The 24,978-nt window shown below is 34.8% G+C and overlaps 1 protein-coding gene across 1 annotated transcript; it reads right to left on the reverse strand.

Annotated features, from left to right (window-relative positions):
- Window positions 1-699: 699 nt before the first annotated feature.
- sh3gl2a (SH3 domain containing GRB2 like 2a, endophilin A1) lies at window positions 700-19,648 on the reverse strand. Its single transcript, XM_042716303.1, has 9 exons — window positions 19,458-19,648; window positions 10,334-10,402; window positions 9,620-9,692; window positions 9,363-9,506; window positions 6,278-6,411; window positions 5,209-5,367; window positions 4,235-4,338; window positions 2,575-2,693; window positions 700-2,481 (listed from the first exon to the last, which is right to left on the reverse strand). Exons 1-9 carry the CDS (start codon window positions 19,500-19,502, stop codon window positions 2,285-2,287), a joined length of 1,044 nt encoding a protein of 347 aa, XP_042572237.1. The 5' UTR covers window positions 19,503-19,648; the 3' UTR covers window positions 700-2,284.
- Between the last annotated feature and the right edge of the window lie 5,330 nt (window positions 19,649-24,978).

The following is a 24,978-nucleotide window of genomic DNA, read 5'->3' on the forward strand; positions in this document are numbered from 1 at the left end:
GGATGCCAAAATGGCAAAACCCTAAAGATAACAACATGGAAATCACCACAGTTTGTCATTTATATTCTTTCAATCTAGTATCATCATTATACTATAGTAACTGAAATATGAAGTAATAATATGAAGTAATAATATTTCCAAAGCAACTTATTGTAATGTTTTTAGTAGTAGAAAGTGTTCCTGGTTGCACTTTATTTTACAGTACATGTACTTATATATAGTTATAGTGTACTTACAGTGTATTTATCTAAGAAAGTTCTGGTAATACAAGGACACTACATGGGGTAGGGGTAGGTTCAGGGTTAGTACCTAGTTATTACATAGTTATTGTAATTACTAAAACAAGTACATAGTATGTACATGAGGAACAGGACTGTAAAATAAAGTGCTACCGTGTTCCTTCTGTAAATAATTACCAGTAAGAAACAATTAATTTATTATTCCGTGTGGTACTTTATCAAAAAGTAGACATATCTAATGTAGATGGTGTCAAATGATAACCTGAAATATGTCATTTTGACCTCTAATTGGAACAGAAAGAAAAACTAATACAAATATTCAAGAAAGTTTAATGCTCCCATGGGCAATTACACATCAGTGAAATTCGTCAAATTCTGAGTTAAACAAGGAAAAATATTCAGTCTGTGTTGTGGCAGCATCACCTACTGGTTTGTCAAACAAAATACACAACAGTCCACATAGCACCATTCAACTGTTGTTGTTGTTTTTTTTTTATTGTAGTTGCACTATTTTTCATTCTCAGTACAAGCCTAACAATTCAGATGAGTGACTGAAAATTCATGCTGGAGTTGATATGCAGCAATTTAATAAATATCCAGTGTCTATTTTATATCTAATGGTAAATGCTTTAACACTGATCCAAAAGTAACACATGGTACTATAGTTACGTGACTATACACAAATAGGAAATAAAACACACAAAAGAATGACTGTACAGACCTCACTGAGGATAAACAACAATTGAAAAAATATTGGAAAGTCCTGCCAATACAAGATACACTCATTTTATTTTTAAAATATAAAGGGGATCTTAGATTCGACAATAATAAATACATCAACTAAACACACTTTAATTTTTTAAGAACACATTATCTTATTCTGTCTGTGGAAATATTAGGCCAAATTATACATCATTTACAGTCAGAAATTAATCCTTGCCTTAAATCAGACATCAGGTGATGCGTGTAATTTTTGTGATGTTAAAATATTTCCAGTTTAACATGACGAGGTGCAACAGGCATGTGTTAATCAGATCCTGTTGCTCTTTGGGACTTTGAAATTCAGGCCAGGACTGTCTGTGTTTGGAAAACCTGTTTTTCAAGTCTTTTCTTTAAAGTTTTGTTTGTTGTGATTACTAGCACAAAAACTACACACTTCATTTTTACAAAAGGAAAAGAAAAATATCTGAAAAATGTTTGATATGCACAGTTTCATGGGTTCAAATAACATACTCAGGCAAATAGTAACACACAAAAATTTTTTGCCGTTGCCTTTTAGTGACCAGTTTACCATCTATGGAATGTGATATAAAAGCTTGGAAATGCCCACTGGATTCATGGACCGTATAGAATGTTACATGACAGATAAATGACACACTGTAACACAACAAATAAATTATTTGCTTAACTTTCCTTGTCTCATTTTTTTTCTTTGTTGCTAAATATTAAGCTATTTAAATAGTCAAATCTACCACCACATAAAGGCTTAAATTTATTTTAGGACATTAAAGAAACATTGGAACATTTCACAATATGAACAGGAAATATGTATTTTGTTTTGCAACTATTGCAATTTCAAAGAAAAAAAATCCTTCAAATGTTTAATACTTCACATCACCTTGATCATTATTCTTCAAATAACTTTTCATAAATACATTATGCTAAGAATGTAAAACCAAAATACATTTTCTTATTTTATTGGAGATGTTTTTTAAAAAGGGTTTGGATAAAAAGACCAATTCAAGGCTTGCTGTTGCAAATGGAAACAGGCAAAAATGAACAATGTCTGAACATACAGGAGGAATAGCAGCAGGCAATGCAGAGGTCAGATCAACCTCAAGAAAATTAAAGAAATTAATACAACAAAGTGGTGGCATTCCAAGTCAGGAATAATATTTATGAAAGAGCACTCAAATTATTTCATTGCTTATTTCCTATGCGCAGATACCACAGAGCTGTTTGTGCTGTTTGTTTTGGTTATTTTATCTTCTTGCAGAAGAAGTGGTTTGATTGGTTGGGTCATGATGAGGGTACATGCATAAGACTTATTGGGGTAAAGCTACCAGGATATCTACATAGTTGACAGGGAAGAAGCCAGATTGCCCATTGATCACTCCCTCATACCAGTTGTCATCAATCTTGCTGCTTAAGGTAATGATATCACCTTCCTTGAAACCTAGCTCACCCTCATTTTCAGGGTCGAAATCATAAAGTGCCCGACAGCAAGGCTGGTCCATTGGAGCTGAAACAGGACATAAAAAAGGATTCTTTACAGGACAGAAAAAAAAAAAAAGAAATCTTCCATTTCACAGCTTTAATTCTATTATTGGCTTACCTGGTGACCTGGAAGGGCCACTGTGCCCACTGTTCCCATTGTGGTTCTCACTGAAATCAATGGAAGTGCGAGGTTTGGGGACATACTCTCTTCTTGGCTTATTAGAAGTCTCTCTTATTCTGCCAAAAAAAAGTGATAAAATGAAATACAAATAATCACAAAATTAACATTTAATCATTCTTTGAATCACAAAATAACATTTAAAAATTAACAATTGATCACTCATGCCACCAAAACACATGTAAAATAAGTCATTTTTATTTAAGAAATGTTCCATCTTCTGAGCAAGCCTAAATGCAAAGCATGTTTTTGTGTATTTTCATAGTCAGACTTTCATCAGTTGCCACTACAGGCAACTAGCGTGCTTTACCAAACCATACCTATCGAGAACAGTTGGGGTCATTCACACAGGATGTTTTCGTGTTCAAATACACATGGAGTGCAACAGAATGGATCTGAATGGGGTCTCTAGATGCGCTGAACTATTTTTAACTTCACACAGTGTCTGAAAAATGTGACATTCTTGATGTGAGATGTGATGCAATACAGTGAGATGCACCGCAACACCCAGGTGTAGGTGGGATACAAATATGCATCCTGTGTGAAGGCCCCCCAACAGGCTACCTCTGACAGATTGACAAACTCCAAAATTCACTGCTATGAACTGTAGACTTATGAATTAAATGCAATTGAAATAAAACAAACACTTACAAATTCACTTTTTTCTAATGACTATATTCAGTGCTTTCGTCTGCCACAAAAAATTGACATTCTTGAATTGTATTCATTTGAAGGCTTTTCTCAGCAAAGTGATTAGCGATTAATTACAAATATTTTATCACATACTGTATCATATCATGTAATTCATTTGATTGCATTTTTCTAATTGCTTGCAAAATCTAGTAAAACACTTCAAGTACAGTCAATCAGAAAATACGATTTAACATGATTACTAGGGTTATGTTTTTTTCAAACATTTGCACTTTAGTATGGTTTGTTAGTTAATAGTACCACTGATTGTGCTACTGTACCTAATCTTCAGACCAAGTCTGCAAAACTGCGAACACATTAACTGCTTTAGTTAACTGTAAAACAAGCCTTATAAAAATAAAAATGCTGTTCTCTACATTACACACATCATTTAAAAGTAAGAGCTCTCATGTTTCATTTGGAAACAGTGCCATTCAAAATGCCACACCAACTTACCAATTACAATTGGTGCTCATGTGTACAAACATTAACAGCTAATTAGTGCACTTAGAAATCATTTTGGTTTACAGTGTCAATACATACTGAATAAGCATACATAATGTACAGTGTAAGCAAAATTCCGTGCACTACACTGCACTCTGAACATACAAAAGAAGATTGTAGTGTTTTACATTTGTCACATCTATGTGGCGTGTTTAAGAGCTAATCATTTAGCAGTTTTTGTTATAGGGCAAAACACCATTTTAAGAACTCATTGTTTCAGAAATCATATGTATGCAATTGTCAAAAACTGTTTTTACAAGTAATAACATGAACAGTAAAATTAATTTTCATAAACATACTTTTAACTTTTTAAGAACGGATGCCTGTAATTGCATAGTTTTTGTGAGAAGGGAGATCTTCCGTTCAAACATTAAACTAGATTTAGGATTTATTCGAGAATACAGACCTGTCCTCTAACTTGCTGGACAGCTGCTGAAGGATCTCTGTGGCCTGTCTGTGGTAGTTCACCTGAGCTTGGACCAGAGCAGAAAGCTGACTCACTTGTTCAATCTGCAGAAACACAGTTAGAACATCAACAGCTATTACGCATTAAAGCAAATAATGCCTGACTGATTGTATATGAAGGTCAAGACTAACAAACAATGGCTACATTTACATGCACCCTTATAATGCAGTAAAGGCAGCACTGAATTATTGCAAGCTTGTGTAAACACTGTGATGATGATTACGTTCATATTTAGAGTAACCATGAATCACAGTAAATGTGTGTTAATATGTTGAGTATTGCGTTTTTAATCTGACTATACGCTCATGCATGGGTTCGAAAACATGCTGGAACAGAAGAAGCCACACTTTATTGGCATCATGCACACTGATGTTCAGAAATGTGCTTGAAGCGTGTCCATTCTAGTGTTTCCGACCATCAATAAAGCACATGATGCCCATGTTGTGTAAAGCCATAAGCATGAACTCAGTTTCCTGAGCTCCCCAGAAGTGTGGCTTCTGCAAAATGAGGGAGACCGTGTACCCTAGAACTGGCGAACAGGTCCGTGTACGCAGGAATGCTTGAAGGCTGCCTATTTTAAAGCAAAAACATCACACCTCTTAGCAAATAGTCTAAATAATGGCAAGTATCATGTAAACGGGACTGAAAATGTTTGCCCATGCCATATAAACTTAATTCTTGCTTTGATTACTGGTAGTAAAACAGACTATTAACCATGTAGACATAGCCATTGTGTAAGATGAACTGATCAATGAAAATAAGTGAATCCTGTGACTTATTGTGGGTTATTACTTCAGAATAAAAGGAATGGTGTAGTGGAAAGACTCGTTGGACATTGGGACAGATAAAAGTAAAATGAAACTCTACAGAAGCATGAAATGGATTGTGAACAAGGGCAAGGTCACAGATCTTACATCACTCTCCAGAAGGTTAAACATGCTTTGTTCGGCAACCTCCTTTGAGTCATCAAACTTCTCCAAGGCCTGTTTGATCTCATCTTCTGTGACTTTTCCTTGCCTTTTCTTCTTATAGTCAAAGTCCAACCGTCGCCCTTCCAACTTCTTCAGGTGATGCTGTCATAATAGAAAAAGATGCAATGTTCAGTTACTGACCTCTAGTGACGCATTCAGTTATACTGTCACCATTAACAGCTGTGACAAAGTATGATCAAACACCCTATGACTTCTGCTAAATATTCTCATTGTAATGTAATAATCACAAGAACATTTAAATCTCACAGGCTATCTAAAAACTGTAGCCTCAACTGAAGTTTATCCAAAATCATTAACTAAATAGTGACTGACATGGGAGAATCATTTGTATTTAAAGAGGTGATGCATACATTTTCATTGTTTATATTCACTTCAAATATTGCTAGTATATTCATTAAAATCTAAATACAGTTATGACTGATTTTTTATGACCATTTGTGTTTCCTTTCTCTGACCTTAGAATTAAATGAGCCATTTTTGCTGATGTCTGTGAAATGAGATTTAGCCCTTTTTAATCTCAAACTGCTTCCAATATATTTTATAACAGCCCCGGCCATCCATCATCCAACAACCTCTGTATGTCAAGTTCATGAAACAGCCCACACTTAAATCTGCTACTGAAACTGTTAAAGTTGAAATGAAATGATCAGTGAGACTGTAACTACTTTCCAGGAGTGATAATTGAGATGCATTCTCTAGATGACCACAATTAATGATATGGCATGACAATGACTTAATCTGAATGCAGTTCAGTGCTATTTCAGAGCTTTTAAGTGTCAGGTTAGACTGGATTGTGGAAGGTTAGTGAATAAAACAGATTTTTACACTCTTAATACCACATGCAAAAGGAACATAACTGTGAACTTTCCGCTAAGAGGTCACAAGACAAAATGTTGGAGGGGTAAACATTTCGTCTTACAGGATGACTGGTTTAATCTCAAAAGCACTGGTTTGGGGTGGGGATTCATTGCAATAATTTCTTATTTCTCACCTGGATTTCTTTTAAGTCTTTATCATGCATATTCTGCAAGGGATCAATAAAGTTTTGCTTGACCTCCATGTCTAGAGCATCTTTAACTTCACCTAGCTCTCGCATGGCTTCTCCAACATCGATCAGAGCCAGACCTGTAAAACACAAGTGTACATTATATATCTCTCTATAATATAGCTGTATCTTTTAAGGGCAAATCAGTGAGAATCCAATGCACTGAATGAAGTAGTTTTTAGTTTATTCACATACTTACTCAAAACTAATAGATCTGGTTATGGTAATGGTAGATTACTTGATTTTAAGTTGGTTTTAAATTTTTCAGCAATCACAGCCATTTCTTAAAACAACTTCTTCTTAAAAACTTTTAGTGCTGGTCAGTTTTTAACAAACCCTCTTTTTATTTTCCAGAACATAGTCAAATGGTTTTCAAACATTACAAATGCACTTATAAAGGCTTCCAGTGTGTTAATATTTGACTGCTGTTATCACGATTTTTTCCTGCTAATTTCCACATTATTAGACATCTGCATATGCTGCAAACAGTTAAAAATTATTTGCATATCCTCAAGCTTTGTGTGATGATGATTAAAAAACGCAATGAGTTTTTGAATTGCAAAACCTTTTGTAATTTAATCTGATTACTCTACCAATTAAATGTCATTTAATTGTATTCAAGCAAGCAACGTGCACAAAAGACTAAATTGCTATAATAAATTTTAAGAATGTAGGCAGATTACTTTATTTTAATGGGAGATTGAGAGCAAGCATCTAGTTTTGTTGAGCTGCTTTGTTAAGATGCTCTTTACATGTGTGCTATAACTCATCTCTTGCATCATAGACAGCTTCATTTATTATAAATGAGAGTATTCTGATTTATCCTGCTGCATTGTCCATGTGGTGCAGCCACAAAAACAGCAACTACATTGTCAAAACAGTCTGGATTGTGGTTGTGTGTCATTGATAACCTTGTCATGGGCCAGATTTTGCCTGCTGGCAGGATGTTAAGCATCCCTGCCATACAGTCATTTCAGCCAACCACATTCCTAAAATGGTTCAGTTGTAGTGAGACATCAATCAGACAACAAATGAAAGCTGTATCATAATTAATAATGGGAAACAGGTTATGTAAAAGAGCACATTACTTATCGCAGTTGAAACCAAAGAGCACCTCTTTATCTTAATGTACTCTAATTGCTGTTCTTCTCTTTATTCCCACTCTAAATGATCAGTTATAGTGAGGATGACAGATACATTGTATGTGCAATGACAGCTAAAAAAAAAAAAGCCTCAATAAGCCCACATCTTATGATTTTCCAATCCATCTTGACGGATGATAATGAACAATTTAAACACAGGGCTCGACATTAAGCTTTGACATGTGCTTGTCCTTCGGACAAGTAAATCAGTCATTCAGTTGTCTGAGTAAAACAAGTTACTTTTAAAAAACAAAAAAAAAATTTTTTTTATTTTTTTTTGGCACAAATGTAATTTATTCTGAAGCAATAGTCTCATCAGTAATCTGTCTAACAAATAACTTTAATCAGCATATTTGTGATATTTGCCTTAAATTGATTGCTGTTACTCTTTTTAACTTTATAAAGGACAATATTTTCCTAACCTGATTAAATGTACGTCACCATTTACGTCAAATTCTTAAATTTGATTAATACATTAAGTTAGAATAATAAGACAGTATATGGTTGTTACTATTCAAATTAAATCAGTATCAACAAAGTCCATCTCTCCACTGCAGAGGAAACACAGAAGTTGCATCGAAAATGCCATTTAGATGTATTTACTCAGACTGTTTAATGAAGATAAGAGGTTCCATAAATTCATTTACTCAAAATTGCAAATGAATAAATAATGTTATTAGATGAATGTTTTACTTTTTTTGACATACAAATACGAAATGTTGGGAAAATGCAATGATACTTTTAAATATAAAATTAAACCATCAGTAGGTGGTGGCAAGTCACTGTCTTAATGAGTAAATCATTGATTCAACCGATTCATTCAAGTGGTTGATTCATTCAATAAAAGTCTTTATGAATGGCTCACTGAATCATTGACTCGTTCAAAAATGCTGAATCATTCAGTAACTAAAGACTGTTGTGTGTTGCTCGGCGATGCGTGACTGTTCTGCTGTGGCTTTGCTTAGAACTATTTTTGTTAGCGAAATGGAGCAAAAACGATCAAACATGTCTAAAATGTAAGTCAGTTGATATTCTTTGTTTTTTTTAACTAAAGTTGTATAAAATCAATATCACATTTGCAATCGTGCTGAAAGTCGGGAAAACATCTCTTGGTTGTGTGATGTTACATATGTTATATAGAATATTTATCTTTTTCTCTACCGCAGTATGTTTGTTTCTTTATGTGTGCTGTTGCGCTTATAGTTTTGATTTCTCCGCGAGTCAGACAGGCTGCACGAGCCTCAACTGACGCGACCTTGATACTGTCAATACATTATCCGATATTAGTCACCGTTTACACTGAAAGTAATAAAATCTGAATCATTCTCGCCAAAGTTTCCGTGCTGCCCTAATTATTGTTTGTTATTAAAATTTGTATCAGGTTACTTGCCCGGTCGGGCAAGTAAAATTCTCTTTCACTTGCCCCTTCACAAAATCCACTTGACCAGGACAAGCGTTAATGTCAAGCCCTGTACTCTGACCAGTGAGAGGACAGTATTACTTACATGTGACTTGCATAAACATTTTGGTACAATTTTGGAAGTGTTGCTGTGTGAAAGCAAACTGATCCAAGAATACTTGTAACAATTAAGTACCAAACAATCTACAGGTCTGAGAAGAGCCTTATTGACAGACCTGGTTGTGCCTTGTGTTGAGATGGCTTAACACGTTATTTTCCTTATGATTAATGAATTCTGCTAGTTGATGGATTTTTGCTCTTTACACATTAACATAAAGACTAAGTCTAGTTTGCAAACTATGTAACCATTAATGATTTTTGAATAAGGCAGTTTACATTGTGTACGTTAATACTGTGCTATATGTAGAAGAGCTGCCCACAAGGTTAAAAGCTCCGACATTGTGTATGTTTATAGCAAAGCAAGCATTACCAAAGCTGGATTCCTCCCCGAGTTCCCTGCCAAACTTTTGCATGGACTCTGCCAGGATGACTTCAGTCTGTGTGTAGCCAGGACCTTTATCTCCACCACGGATTTTAGACATGGAGCTCATCATACTCATTTTGGCACGAGTTGCTGAATAAACAAGCAAAAAAAAAAAAAAAAAAAAAATTATGTGATGTACATTAGTGAGATTTTCCTTTTTTAAAGCTAGGAATATACTATTACAAATAAATATTCACATTCACCTGGATTGGGCTGTAGGTACTCCGTTGTCTTGGTCATAATGTCCAACACTGCCCTTGTGGTGACGTCAACTTTCTATGTTACGGTAAAGATGAAAAGATACAAAAATAGAAAAGAATGAATGTTATTATTTATACTTATTTTAATGCCATGTCACCAGCAAGGCTATCTTCATGGAGAAAACAGAATAAATAAATAAGTCAAACAGAAGACATTTAAGGTAAATACTAGACAAAAATAACACTCATTTTTATTACCTGAACGTAAGAAAGAATTATACATTGCACATATGGCAAAAGCAGTGTCTGACATTACACATACAGTTTCATGAAAGGGGCCAATGTCAAGTTATTTTCCCTCCTATCTGCATACCTTCTAATTATAATTAAGTGTTCTAGAAAGGAAATTTATTAACTGCACTAACTATATTTATTTATCTTATATATAATTTGTTGCCTACAGACTCCAGTAGTTGCTCACTTCTCCATTCTGTCATCCATCTATCCATTCCACTGTTTTTATCTTTATAAGAGACACTCTAAAATACACATTTATAAACGCACTCAATTTATTCTCACTTAATTAGATGGCGCTAGAATTTTATGTCAATAGATGACCTAATTACACCTTCCAAAATTAGAAACTTCTAATAAACAACCAACCAAATGCTCATCTCTTGAATGAGAATCACATCTCTCTAGCTGCAGGAAACTTACCTTTTCCATTTCCATGAAGTCTTCATCTAATTTAGTTCCCTCTGCCCCTCCGACCTTCTCACTAACTCTCTGCAAAATAAGACAGGACAGTTTTAGGTTTTGTAATTAATTCTGAATTTTGTCCAGAATAATACATTTTCGTAAAATCTTTTTCCTTTTCTTTCAAATTTTCCAAGGACCCCTTAGCTTAAAAACTCCTGCTCTGTAGGACATATACAGTACATAACATCCTGTCTGGACCACAAATTTAGCCCAAACACACCTTAAACTTGTACACTGACGCAATATGCTGCATTAAAACAAAAACAATTAATAAATGAGAAAATCTGAAACTTAGGTCCAAAATCACATAATAATTTCACTCACATAAGGTCATTGTAGAATATCCAGTAGAATTTATTCATAAGAAACATCTTTCTTTATTTGGAGTCTGCTTATGTCAGTTATCTAATACAGTGGATCCCAACCCTTTCCCTTAGAAGGTGGTGTGTACTGGTTGTCAGCAATATGAGCTACCATTAATACAGTGCAAAACAATATTTTGTGTACAGGGGACTACATGTGATTTATGTAGTAAATGCTAAAAACAGCACCTCAGCAGAAAGCTAATTCGACACATTAGTAATCCTCTTATCCAATTTGATGCTAAAAATAAACAATATTTAATTTGATCTAGCTGTATCTTTTAATTAAATCAGTTATTTAATACTTCTGCTGTACTTTGCTATTGGAAATAAAACCATCATCAATGTATACTTTATTCCAGAGCATTAATCATTCAAACATTTTCTTTCTGAAGACTTTGTACTTCTACAAATACTCCAAGTTAAAGACTTGCCATGTCTGCCAAAGGTTTGTCTGTGCCACAGGCTTTACTCAAAGTTACAAACTTAATCAGAACACCTTCTTGCTCAAGATTGAGCTGTCACTGTGTTAAGAAGATTTGAGAGCAAAGATACCAAGACATCCCAAGGGACTGGAAGAACGTGGCTGCCAAGTATTATATGGTGAGAATAACTGAAAATTAGCCAATTTCATACAGAGGCTCCAATTTAGGAATATCTTCAATACCAATTAGATACTACACGTCTTACTGCAATAGAACATACTTAGTATTACAAAGATTCATAAGAATGAGGGGATTCTGATGAAGTAAACTATATAGAATGAGAGAAATAAGAGTCAGACATGCTTAAAAGGCATCTAAAATCAAAGGGCCAGGTAAACTGTAGAGAAACACGAAGTATGAGTGAAATTATGACCGGTGATTGTGAGGCCAGTGGAGATTCTGACTGCTTTCATTAAGTCTGGTTTGCTGAAGCTGATGTCTTAAGGTAGGTTCTGAAATGCTTTCATCGACTGCGAGCTACTTTTAACTTGACGTGCAAGAAAAATTATGTAAATGTGGACATATAATAGATTAACAATTAAATTAACTGGCCTACAGAGTAATGGCTCACATAAAAATCACATCAACAATAGTATAACAAACTTAATTACGTAAATTAAAGTCAAGTACATTGAATATTATGTTTTTTTTTTTTTTAATATTAATTAAAAGTTAAAAGCTGTTTTTTGAAGTTATAAGAAGTTAACTTTTAATTTTGACTATTAACAAATTATGAATTACAAAAAAATCAAATCAGATTGATTTAGCAATGAACTTCACTTTAATATAAAAGATGATCTTTCATTTGGGTGAACTTAAAAAATGAATTACCTGTTGAGGTCTGGCAGTTCATGAATGAATGAATGCATTTTCAATGGAAAGCATAGCGAGGGTGTTTAATCTCCATTGACCCAAGACATTTCATTAAAAATAAATGAACATAAATCAAGATACAGATGGATGACAGCACCATACCGGTCTCTTATTTAAAATGATTACTTGCCTACATTTTCTAATTCATCATTAGTCCTAGTCTGGTACTGTTCAGGGAATGAAAATTAATATTGATTAAGCAGGTTTATTTGATAAATGCTGATTAGCATGTATCTACAGATATACTCCAGTAGCTGTACACTTTACTTAGCAACTAAACATCCTTTTCGAAATAAAATCTTAATCAGAATATGGAATTTAATTTGAATTACAACAAATACAAACGTATCACAGACTAATTGTTTTTACCTTTGCTTTGTTGATCTTCATTTTTGAATTGTCTACTTAAGCAATTTCCTTTAGGTTCTATGAACTTTTGTATTTTCTATGTAAGCTTTTTCATGTAACTTTTAATAAAGGAATTTATTTTGATTTTTTTGTTTGTATTAAGATTGATGAAACATTTCAAATAAGTATCACACACACACCTATGCAGCTCAGGTCAATCATTCAAGAAGCCAGGAACACTAAAAAGAGGACATACAATCATAAACCCTTGAGATACACTGACAGTCGCTTAATCTCATCTAAAAAGAAAGGATTTTTCTCTGAGATTATTGGCACATAACTTCAAAAAAAAAAAAGCTGTGAGTAATTTAAGATGGATGGGAAACAGTGACCTACCAGACTATCAAAATACATGGTCATAATGGTCTCAAAATACAATCTTAAAATAATACAGTTTAATGATAGAACTTTGCTATTAATTATCTTAAGGTGGTGTTTAATGATGAGAAAAATTTTCATTTACTTTTAATTATAACACCCATATTTAGGCATGTGCAGTGTGATTAAGTTATTAAGGGAATTAAAAAAGAAACATTTTTTTTTTAAATTCCATTGATGTAAAATACTAAATCAACTATTCTATTTAAAACAATTTAGATGAATAATAGAATAACTGCGGTTTACATATCTTAAATATGGGCAATATGTCAATTGAAACACTATTAGCTCAAACTGAATGGTTCAATCAATTATCTTATGGGTTTTAAGTGAAGATGCATGAAATGTATATGCAATTCATGTAATTATTTAATAATATAATAACCACATGAATTATGCATTCAAATAGTAATAAAACTATTTAAATGGAATAAAAAGGAATGAATGTACTGTGTGTTAGCTTGCTTATTGTGGCCAAGAGCTTTTTCAAGTCCACATATCATACTAACAAGGCACTTTGCTTTTAATCATAGGCCAAAAGCTGTATCAAACCTCATAAATTTGTGATGCTGTTGGCAAATGCTTGTTGGAACTATGGTTTCAGGAAACAGCAAATCATTGAACTACATCAGGAACTTTGGACCATAGTTAGCTAACGATTTTTTTAGGAAACACACCCCTTTGTTATTTGTTGGGAAAATTATTAGAAATGTGGTTCCTTCTTATTTAAATTTTAGATTTCAAAATGACCAGGTTAATGTGGTTCCTTCTTATTTAAATTTTAGATTTCAAAATGACATGGTTATATATTAATTAAGGCCTGTTTGATGTGTTGACCTCATAAAATTCAAATTGTCCTAACTTTAATATACTGCAATTTAGAATATACTCAGATACAGAATATGTCTGTAGACTTTATTCAAATTCATTCCCATGCCCAGTTTTATCTTTTGTGTGGCTACAGTACCACATATTAACAGAGACTGATCTCACAGACAAGTTCTTTAATCCAATTCTTGCAGTAAATACAGTCTGGAAGGAAGTGGCACTGAATAAAGAGGAGAAAGAAATGTACATATACATATACATATTTATTTAAATTTTTGTATTTATTTATGTATGTATGTATGTGTATATGAATAAAGAGGAATACACACACACCATATACATAAGAATTAAATTAGGGCTTGCCAAAGGTATCGTATCAACCTTGTTACCTGAAAGGAAGTGCTGTGCTACTGACTAGGTGGATGACAGTCACATGAAACCCAATGTGACAGCAGCACATGGAGAAGAGAAATTTCCACCCCCACCCTCCAGTCAGGCGGTCTTAAAAATATTCCCCTGAGTCCGTGCCTCCTGGATTACAACCACCAAAGATTACTGATTTATAAATAGAACAGATAGATGGACAAACGAAGGAGGTTATGGGAGGATGTCCTCCCTTGATTTGTGATTGTCTGCATGGCAGAGATGGATGCACATCCCTTGGGCTGGACAGACAGTACCAGGAACGCAGCATCTCCCTCCTATTATTATGCGTGTGTGTAATTAAGGGCAGCTGAGAAAGCTCATGCATAGAGGAGATAGAGGAGACATGTGACGTGAATTCAGGGGAAATGGTCGGATTTTGTGTGCTCTAAATGTTTAATAATAAATAATAATAATAATAATAATAATAATAATAATAATAATTAATAATAATAATAATAATAATAATAATAATAATAATAATAATAATAATACAAATATAATTTATTATTTAAGGAATTTTTTTTTTGTATCTTAAAAAAAGGCAAAAGTAAATGTCATGAAACAAATCACACTGGGATGAAACAAAAAGACAAGCAAGAGTTTAAAAATTCTGTAATGTCAAATGCTTTGAACGTCAACATTTTTTTTTTAATGGGTATTTAAATTCACAGATAAAAGAAAATTCCAGAACATTGTAGAAAAGAAAAGCAGGGGACAGCCTGTAAACAAGTGTCTGAGGACATGGGAGTCCTTGCTGGAATGCATAAATGACTTAATGGTGAGGGAGACAGAGGAGCACAGAATCCAGGATGACACAGCAGTGATTCAGCTCATTTTTGATGTGCATCATATCCTGAGATTCATATACATTCTAAGAGTAGCAAGAAGAGCACAGTATGGCATCAAACCTCATATTCATAAAATACCAAGGACATGTGCCCGTGTCAATCCAGTGTTATTCTGATGCTGTGGGAAACGTTACTGTGATGGTGATGTAATTTTTAAGCCTCACACAGCTCTTAAGTAACAGCAGGATGAGCCCCTGCCCTGGCATGCGGTATCATCAGACTACAACTAAGTCATGATTGGTAGAATAGAATAGAATAGAATAGAATAGAATAGAATAGAATAGAACCATAAAAGGAAAATACAAGCAAGGTTGCTAGAAAGTCATGGTTATAACTTTGTATAGAAAATGCTATGCATCAAGATTATTTCTCAACCAACTTTGCGTACAAGATGTACAGGGATTGAAATATGAGCAAAGCAATTCCACTATCTCTAATGCATTTAGGTTAACATTACACACAGGATATCTGTGTTTGTTTGCTTTTTTTGCGCACACATAAAGAGCATATTTAAATAATTTTTAACGGCTGTTGACTTATTCACAGTATTGGAGTAAGTACAATCTCTGATGATGAGATTCTGAATGTAATTGTGCCTGGAGAGTAGTATAGGTTATAGGTAGTATAGGTTAATAAGATTAAGTATTTTGTTTGTCCCTAATAGAATAGGGGAGTTTAAATGAATAGTTCACTAAAAAGGAAAATTCTGTCATCATTTACTCACCAGTTTCTTTCTTCTGTTGAACAGTAGCCAGTAGCCAATGCCTTCCATAGTATTTCTTCCACTAACTGTACTATGGAAGTCAGGGCATAGCAACTGTTTGGTTACCAACATTATTCAGAATATCTTCTTTTGTGTTCAAATACAAGAAAGAAACTCACATAGTTTTGGAAAACTTGAGGGTGAGTAAATGAAAGAATTTTTGGGTGAACTATCATGCCTGAAATCTACAAAGACCTCAAAGAGAAAACCGGAGGCAGATGAGATTAGTGATATTTTTATTTGGAAGACAAATTAGTGTATTTCTATCCATTTACTGCATTAGACCAATTAAAAATCTTACAGCATCTAAAAAAAACTGAGCATCCATTAGGATCAGAATCTAATTTAGATATTTGCCACACAGATCAATTATTGCCAAAAAATACTATAAGCATATTAGGGAGCTTGAAGTGACATGGCTTTAATGTGTCCAGAGTGTTACAGATAAATAGAAAATGGTCTAAACATGTACACATAATGCTATTAAAATGCATTGGTACTGACAGTTCACAAACATCTATTAATTCTAAACATTTATTTTTAAGCATGACTGTCTGGAACATGTTCTTCTCTCTTTACTGTAGAAAAAAATAAAATAATGATTTAGTCTAAAAAAAAAAAAGTTATTTTGCAACACAGTTCCAAAATGCTGATCATACAAAAGTAAACAAACACACTTAACATCAAATGCAGCAAAAGGCCCAACAATATGTAGAATTATTCACAACATACTTTTGTTATGGTTTCTAAATGTCCCTAGAATTTGGACGGTTTCATGCTTTTGGAGTCAAAAATACACTGCACAAAGCACAAGGATGGTCAGCACAAACTAGTTTTTGTTTGTCCTCACTTCAAGTTAATCTAATGTGGTTTCATAATTTTTTTTTTTTTGTAGCTTGCACGGTTTTGCTCAGTTTTATTTAAAATATATCCATTTACTTCTTAGCTTAATATACATTTTAGTTATAAAAAAAATATATATTTTTAGTCCTGAACACTGCTGCCCACCATCTTCTCCTGAGGCTTGAGAGGGTCTGACTACCAATTACCTTCTATAGACACTAGACAACTTGCTTGCACTTCAGTCTTTAATCTTTTCTGTCCAACAAAGCTTTTTTTCAGTGACTGTACTGATTTAATCCTAGATACAAGATCACCTGTTTAACACTAGAAACGCAGGCTATCCTCAAAGTACTATTTTAGGAGGCAGTATAATCTGCTTCCTAAAATTTCAGGCAGCCTTCATGTCAGGGGCTGCCCAGGTATGCCTAGAAATCCTGTGTAGGTATACACATGACAGCTCACCTGTTTTATAATAGTTTTCAAATCAGAAAATGTATATATGTATTTTAGCAGTGATGTCCAAAGACAGGATGTAATCCACTACAATACCATACATCAAAAAAATAAACCACATTTAATACTCATAAGAGAGAAAAAGAGAGAATATATCTCTATATCAAATGTAACATATATTTAAATATCTAACATATTTAAAAGATCCCAGTTTGCACTCTTTAATAAAGAAAATTACCAACCCAAAGTCATGGTCAAAGATTATTTCAAAACCACAGGCTTGCCAAGTATGTATGTACTATGCAGTATAGCTGACAAAAACATAAACAGGAAAGTGCACTGCAATAAGCAATGTCTAGAACATGTAATAGAGAAAGCAGTATAAAACATCATCCGTGTTAAGGACAGACGCTGTGGTGCATAAGCAGTGCATTACATCGAAGAAAGCAAGGGATTAGCCTACACTTCTAAGTACAGTATTGTATACGACTTAAGTAACACAGAGAATAACTCATTTATGAAGATGCCAGCTTGGTAAATGCCAAATAGGAGGAAAATAATCTCAAATTTTTGCATCACATCCTTTACGCTACATGTGATAAAATGAAAAATGTTGTAGACAAATGGAAACTAAACTTTATTTGCAGGCTCATAATAACCCTCAGTTAAAGATAACTTATATTACAAGCTCATAGAATGTATGTCTATTTTTAAACAACAAACCAAAATCTCTGTATACATGGCCATGGTGAGCAGACAATTTTCATGAAATCTCACTTCACTTTTATGTAACTACCGCCCATGACAAGAAAAAAGCAGAAGATATGTGCTAAAACAAGTGTTAAAAAGCTTGAGCAGTTATGAATGACTATTTTTGCGTGATTTTGAGAAGAGTATTTGCTCAAAAATTATGAGTATATTATTGAGTATATTACATGAACTGCTTATTGTATTTATATTTTGGACATTATTTTAGTAATTCCACATACTTGTGGAACAAATCTAGGCAATTATTTACTATACAAGCAAATTTCCAAATAACAGGTAAAACAGGATAAACCTGCCATGTAACTGAAGGAAGGTAAATAAGGGAGAAAAAAAAAATATCACAGAGCAGGCACTATATTTTGTCACGACTGCAAGATGGCATGAAGGTTGTGTATAAAGTACACAGCAAGCTGTGAGATGAAGCAGTGAGTTTGAGGAACCATCTGTTCTACAGAGCAGCTCTGAGTCATGCCACCCTCTCCACTGCACAGCGTGCACTGATGATGTCAGAGCCTGACGATTGGTCAGTGAGACAGATTATGTTGTTTAATGTCAGGGAGTGAGAGTAAGCCCAACTCCACAACTCACAGAATTTCATAAAACAAATAGTTAAAGCAAGGGTTTTCAACCACTTGCTCCTGGATTTTCTTTTGGAATCAAACAGGAACAGGTTTGAGTTATGGGATGCTGGGGTCATGCCTTTATCATGTGAGAGCAGTGGTTCCAACAGATGCTGCGGTTTCAAAACTGTCCTTAAAATGACAGAATATTCCACCAAAACCCTTTCCGGCACAAACCAACAGCGTTCAATGTTCATTCCTGTATGAATGCAAGGTGAAGCTTCAGGCAAGGATACTAGATGGACATAACAGACCTAGGAGTGAGGCTAGTCTGATGGCACCACAACATACTTAACCAGTTATTAAACCTGGTTTATTGCTGTCATTGTCTTAAAAAATAAATACGATTTTTATACATCAATAAAATATATAAAACCATTCACAAAACATACATTTCTTTAAGACAGAATATATATGGTTTGAGGTCCAATAGGCAATGCACTGACTTGAAAATATAAAAAAATATGTAAAAATATATTATACTATACTAGGCTAATAAAAAACGAATAAAATAGAAATAGAAATGAAAATTTGAAATGCATTATAATATTGTTGACTAAAGCCTATGTAGTGGCTTAGAGCATCGTGGAATTGAAGTGTCACGGCATCACGACTGCTTTAGAGGGCATTGAGGTCAATTTAAGGGTATGAGCTATTATGTAACAACTTTCACCAACGCATTTTAAATATTCATGTTCACGCGTTTTAATTTCATCGGTGCTAATAACATCCAATGAAAACCTCACGGAAAAGAAAACACTGAGCATACATCCATTCTAGCATCTGAATGAAATGATTGTGGATGACATGAACAGATCTGACTAGACTGTTGGTATCAATGTTAGTGCATGTATATGTTTATACAGCTTATTACGTTGCGTTCAAAGCAGCACACACTGTTCAGCGTGAAGATCCGCATTACGATTCAGGACACAAGCTGCTCGGTCTGCTGTAGCACTGCAGCAAACCCATTTTCACGCGTGTAATGGTCAACAGAACGTTGAATCTCAATGCCATTGCACCTTACCTGAGTGGCTTTGTGGAATTGTTTCTTCAGTCCCGCTACAGACATGATTCCGACTGGACTAGTGCTGTTTCTGTCCTAACGCCTGAATGTGCTGTGCTAAGATGTAAATACGCTCAAAGGTACAGTGGATGTGAGACGTTTCGAGATAAACCCGAGTACGCTGGGAATCACCACAAGCGTAGGCTGATTATAGCAGCTGATCATGACGCGTCAGTGACATCATGCGTCAGGTACCGCCTCTCCTCAGATTACATCTAAGCCCCTCCTTCAGGGGAACCTTCAAGGTTAGTTCAACGCCAACAGGTAGAAATTAGAGGCAGCTCTGTTTGAATGGAGGTCAGAGGAGAAAATGCCTTAGTAAACTGAATAAACTCTGAGTCTGCAGAATAATCTTCAACATTACATGTTGTTTGTTTTGGTGAGATGGTACTGTTCATAAATTCGGTAGGCCTACACTGTGGTGGAACAATTAACACAAGTTTTTAGTTTATTCTGCCAAAGTCCCTGAACAAGACACGTCACTTCACTCGGCGGCCATCTTTGAAACGCCTCTCGGGCATGAAATTTCATATTTAAAATCGCCAATGAAATCTGACAACAACTGTCTCAAATATAGTTTATTATGCTTTTATGCATTAATTTATTATTATTTATTTTATTTTATTTTTTAGGCTAGATCAGCCAACGTGCATGTACAGTCCAAGCATGTGTCTCAGAATGCAGTTCCGAATCTCACAAGAATTAATAGACAAGGTAATTCTCACCTATTATTTTATGATGACTAAGTGGGCCATGTATCTTTTGGTCAGTTGATTTAATACTTTAAAAGAAATAAAAAGAAATGAGAAACAGTTTGATTTACATTTTTTCGTTTTGTTTAAGAAATGGAAAATGTAAATTTAGCTGGATTTTTTGTATTTTTGTTTATGGATAAAAAATTAGATTATGCTTTAATATTTGTTTTGAATGTGTGGGCTGCGCTGAAACACCTCTTTCATCCCAACTGTACCGCACCGATACACGGCAACCGCGAGCTCAGTTCATTTTCAACAGGAGAGAAGCGGCAGGCCGCAGGCAAACTGAGTTTATTTATCCTGCTAAGGACAAGATCATGCTGCATGCTATTGACAAAACAGAAATTACTTTATTCATAACCAATAAAGCGGCATTTAAATTTTACTTTAGCATATGTGATCTACAACGACATGGAATAAAATATGATACTACAAATTTTTAGCCTACTAAATAGGCTAACGTTACATCTAGGCCTGTTAGAAAAACAGGTAACATGTCGGGGTCCTGATCAACCTGTCGGGGTTTATTCTGCAAGAACAACCGGCTGGATGTACATTGTCCCGCTTATTACATGGCTACTTGCCACATAAGTAAATAATTAGATGGAAATTATTGATATGAGTTGAAATATTTGAACGCAAAGCTTCGTGAAGACAGCAGTTGCGAGCAAGCAGCAAATTCAAACTAAACGGACATTTAAGGGAAAGGGTGCAGTCAAACCACGTATTACACAACATTTCACCACAAAATAATTAAGGCAATAAAAGAAGTAAGACAAAAATGTTTTAAAACCTTACCAGTTTGTTAGTTCTCTTATAATCTATTAAAGCGTACAAAACAATCATAGCAAAATGGCAGCAGGTGCTTTTATATGAAATGAGAGCGAGTCCGCGATACCAGGATGACATAATTAAACAATTGTACACCATTTTGAATTAAGTTTTAATATTTTATTAGCTAAACAAATGCAAAGTTTCCACCAAGAAAAAAATAGTTCAAGCAAGAGTACAGCAACGACTGCTGTTACCCGGATGAGCCTGTGTTATTAGCTTTTAGAGGTTGTTATCCAGGGATAACATACCTCGGAATGTCACGACTGACCACTCAGAATCAAGTATTCCACAGAGCCGTGTAATAAGACAGTATGAATAGAGTGTGGGTGTGACCACATTACAGATAATGAGTTCAGATGGGAAACACTGCACCTCTTGTTGGCTTCATATAAATTACATAAACATAAAATTATTATTTTTTTCTATTTAAATTGTTTCTTTTAAAAGTAGGCATTTCGAGCTATCTATAGACATGGTTATATGTCTGTGATGCATGAGCCTAGTTCATTTCTGATGCATTTCAGAAAGAAGTTCAGGGAGACAGAGCGAAATGGCAGAAAGCACACCCTGTTAGGTTTATTTATTTTACAACAGAGTTTTGTAATGTTTTGTTGTTACTGAGGGTGTCTTACGACCAAAACTGATGGAGCTGAAGCTCTTTCCGCTCTTACTGGGATGGCGCGTGCGGATCGGGACGACAAAGAAGTGCAGTATCCTACTTGTTGTGCTTTTCAAGATATACCTTCAGTTGCTGTTGTTTGTAATACCAAATGAAGACATGTTACCTGTGAGGTTTTTCTTAAATAGGCATAGAATAAAATGAGTAGGATAAAAATTAGTAGGCTATCATAGGCCTATTCCATGTCGTTGTAGATCACATACAGTAAAATTCAAATGCCATTGAATAAAGTCACACACACACACACACACACACACACACACACACACATGCTGTATATGATGTATAAAAAAAAATATATATATATATATATATAATTTATTTATTTTTTTATCTTGTAAGCACCACTAGCACTAGCGCAGGATAATAAATTCACCTCGCCTTCCACTTCTCTCCTGTTGAAAAGGAACTGAGCTCACGGTTTGCCTACTGCTTTTTGCCTACTATAGGGGAAGTATGCAGTTTCGGATGCAGTGCCTGTCTTTACTAATGGGTTATTAAATTATTGACTTGCCCAATTCATTCAAAACATTGAATCATTCAGTAACAAAACACCACTTGCTCAACTAATCTTTTTTGATCTTTGTTTGGAATTGTTTTCATTAACAAAATTTACCAAAAACAATGTGAGTTGTGAGTTACTCTCACACAGACATGCTTGCCTTAACCTGTGCGACTGTCAATTCATTATCCAATATCAATTGCCTTTTACACCAAATGTAATAATATCAGAACCATACTTACCAAAATTTTGGTTAGTTGTCCAGTTGGGCAAATAAAATTTTCTTTCATGTGTCCCTTCAAAAAATCCACTTGTCCCAGACAAGCATTATTGTTGAGCTCTATTGCTGTAAATAAAATTCAACCCTACAGAGTGGGTAGTGGGAGTGACTGTTTATACACCACTGGTGAAATCCATCCACATTTAGCAGGTTATTGGCAGCAGTGTTGCCAGATTAGGTGGTTTTGAATTTGATTGTGCGGGTAAAAATGGCTTGCGCAGGTGGACAAAATCTGGGCTGGTTTGGGCTCAGTTTGGCAGTGTATAGGCTAATTGGTTAACAAACATTACCCAAGTGTGCATGTAATGCATCCAATCAGTCATCACAATGTTACACTCAACACTCACACCCACTACAGAGTCGGCTGATGTTGATATTGCCTGTCTCAATTTTAACCAATCGTTAGGGATCAGCTAGGGTTTCCAACCGTCCCATACTAGCCGGGACTTCGCGTATATTGGTCTTAATTTTTGTGTCCCGTATGTGGCCTCCCTGTCCCGTTTCTTGACTGCTAACCACTGGCAGATACAACAGCAGCAGTGCTGAATGCTGATCGGGGCGGACTTAACCAATAAGTGAAGTAAGCGGCCGCTTAGGGCCCCGGGGAATCAGGGGGCCCCATCTGATAGACCTGTTGGTGAAACATATTTGCAGCATTGAGCAATGTAGCCAATCACAGACATATCGTTTAATCTCTTGAACGCAATGACCCAAAATGTTTAAGTTAGAATCAACTCACCGCCAGTATTATTATTATTATTATTTGCATAACCACTGTAAAATGGCTTTTTGGTGGTATTTAGGCAGAAAACTTGACACACATACAGCAAGATAATATAATTTCACATACCTGTCCTATCACATCCATCCCTTCCTAAAATTCTGTGTTAACCCATGTCAAAAAATCCTAAAGGATTCCAATAAGAAAATTGTACAGGATTCTAATTGGAATTTCTATCATATTTTGGAACCATTCCTATAGGATTCCGATAGGAATAGTCTTATAGGACAAGACATAAATATCCTGTAGGATCATTCCTATGGGATTTTAATGGGATCCAATCGGGTGACTGGTCATGTCTATATGGAAATTTATATTTACTTTTTTTTCTTTTCTTTTTTCTAAAGGTGCACTTTTCCACTGTATTTGTTTTACTAACAAATAGTACTTGCAGTTGCTTAAACTCACTCTGATGTAGACATTGTCCATTGTATGTTGCACAACCTGCAGTAACATTGTAAACAACATGGGAGGTGATTTGTGCAGCACTGTCAGCACACAGCATTAGTGCAAAAATTTCTAAGGCACTGATAATGGATTGATGACACATACACATACATACACATACAGTATGTAGCACTTGTGTCCTTCAATGCAAATATCCACTGGACCAGTTCTAGACTTGAAAGGAATGAGGAGGAAGATATAAAGCGTATACAGGAGACCAGAAGTTGAATATAAAAATAACACTTTACTGTAACAATAATAATAATAATAATAATAGCAAAAACAATCACATCACACAACAATAAAACATCAAACAATATGTAGAATTTGATATCGTAACTCAGTTTAAATTCCCTTTGAGGTGTAAAATACTGTTCAGTTCATGCAATAAATGTAATAAAGTTCAGTTTGTGTGTAATGTAAAAGAGAGAATAAAGAGATCCAATTCAGTTAAGGGAAAACCGGGAAAAAGTATGAAAAATATTGTATCTAATATATTTCAAAGCAGTCACTAATGCTCTGTCAGTTGACCATATGCACGATTACTTTCTACAAATCCGATTCCAAAAAAGTTGGGACACTGTACAAATTGTGAATAAAAACAGAATGCAATGATGTGGAAGTTTCAAATTTCAATATTTTATTCAGAATAAAACATAGATGACATATCAAATGTTTAAACTGAGAAAATGTATCATTTTAAGGGGAAAAATACGTTGACTTTAAATTTCATGGCATCAACACATCTCAAAAAAGTTGGGACAAGGCCATGTTTACCACTGTGTGGCATCCCCTCTTCTTTTTATAACAGTCTGCAATCGTCTGGGGACTGAGGAGACAAGCTGCTCAAGTTTAGGAATAGGAATGTTGTCCCATTCTTGTCTAATGCAGGCTTCTAGTTGCTCAACTGTCTTAGGTCTTCTTTGTCGCATCTTCCTCTTTATGATGCGCCAAATGTTTTCTATGGGTGAAAGATCTGTACTGCAGGCTGGCCATTTCAGTACCCAGATCCTTCTTCTACACAGCCATGATCTTGTAAATGATGCAGTATGTGGTCTGGCATTGTCATGTTGGAAAATGCAAGGTCTTCCCTGAAAGAGACAACGTCTGGATGGGAGCATATGTTGTTCTAGAACTTGGATATACCTTTCAGCATTGATGGTGCCTTTCCAGATGTGTTAGCTGCCCATGACACACCCACTCA

This window comes from Cyprinus carpio, chromosome B1 (genome assembly GCF_018340385.1).
Source record: "Cyprinus carpio isolate SPL01 chromosome B1, ASM1834038v1, whole genome shotgun sequence".
NCBI lineage: Eukaryota > Metazoa > Chordata > Actinopteri > Cypriniformes > Cyprinidae > Cyprinus > Cyprinus carpio.

What these genes read in the sequence shown, in the direction of transcription:
- sh3gl2a (XM_042716303.1), bottom strand. Translation starts at nt 19,502, where the DNA reads ATGTCTGTAGCGGGACTGAAGAAACAATTCCACAAAGCCACTCAG. An exon ending in CGGGGAGGAATCCAGCTTTG is followed by an intron (nt 6,412 to 9,362) that starts GTAATGCTTGCT and finishes TGTGTTTTACAG; the next exon opens with GTCTGGCTCTGATCGATGTT. An exon ending in AAGACTTAAAAGAAATCCAG is followed by an intron (nt 5,368 to 6,277) that starts GTGAGAAATAAG and finishes CTATTATGACAG; the next exon opens with CATCACCTGAAGAAGTTGGA.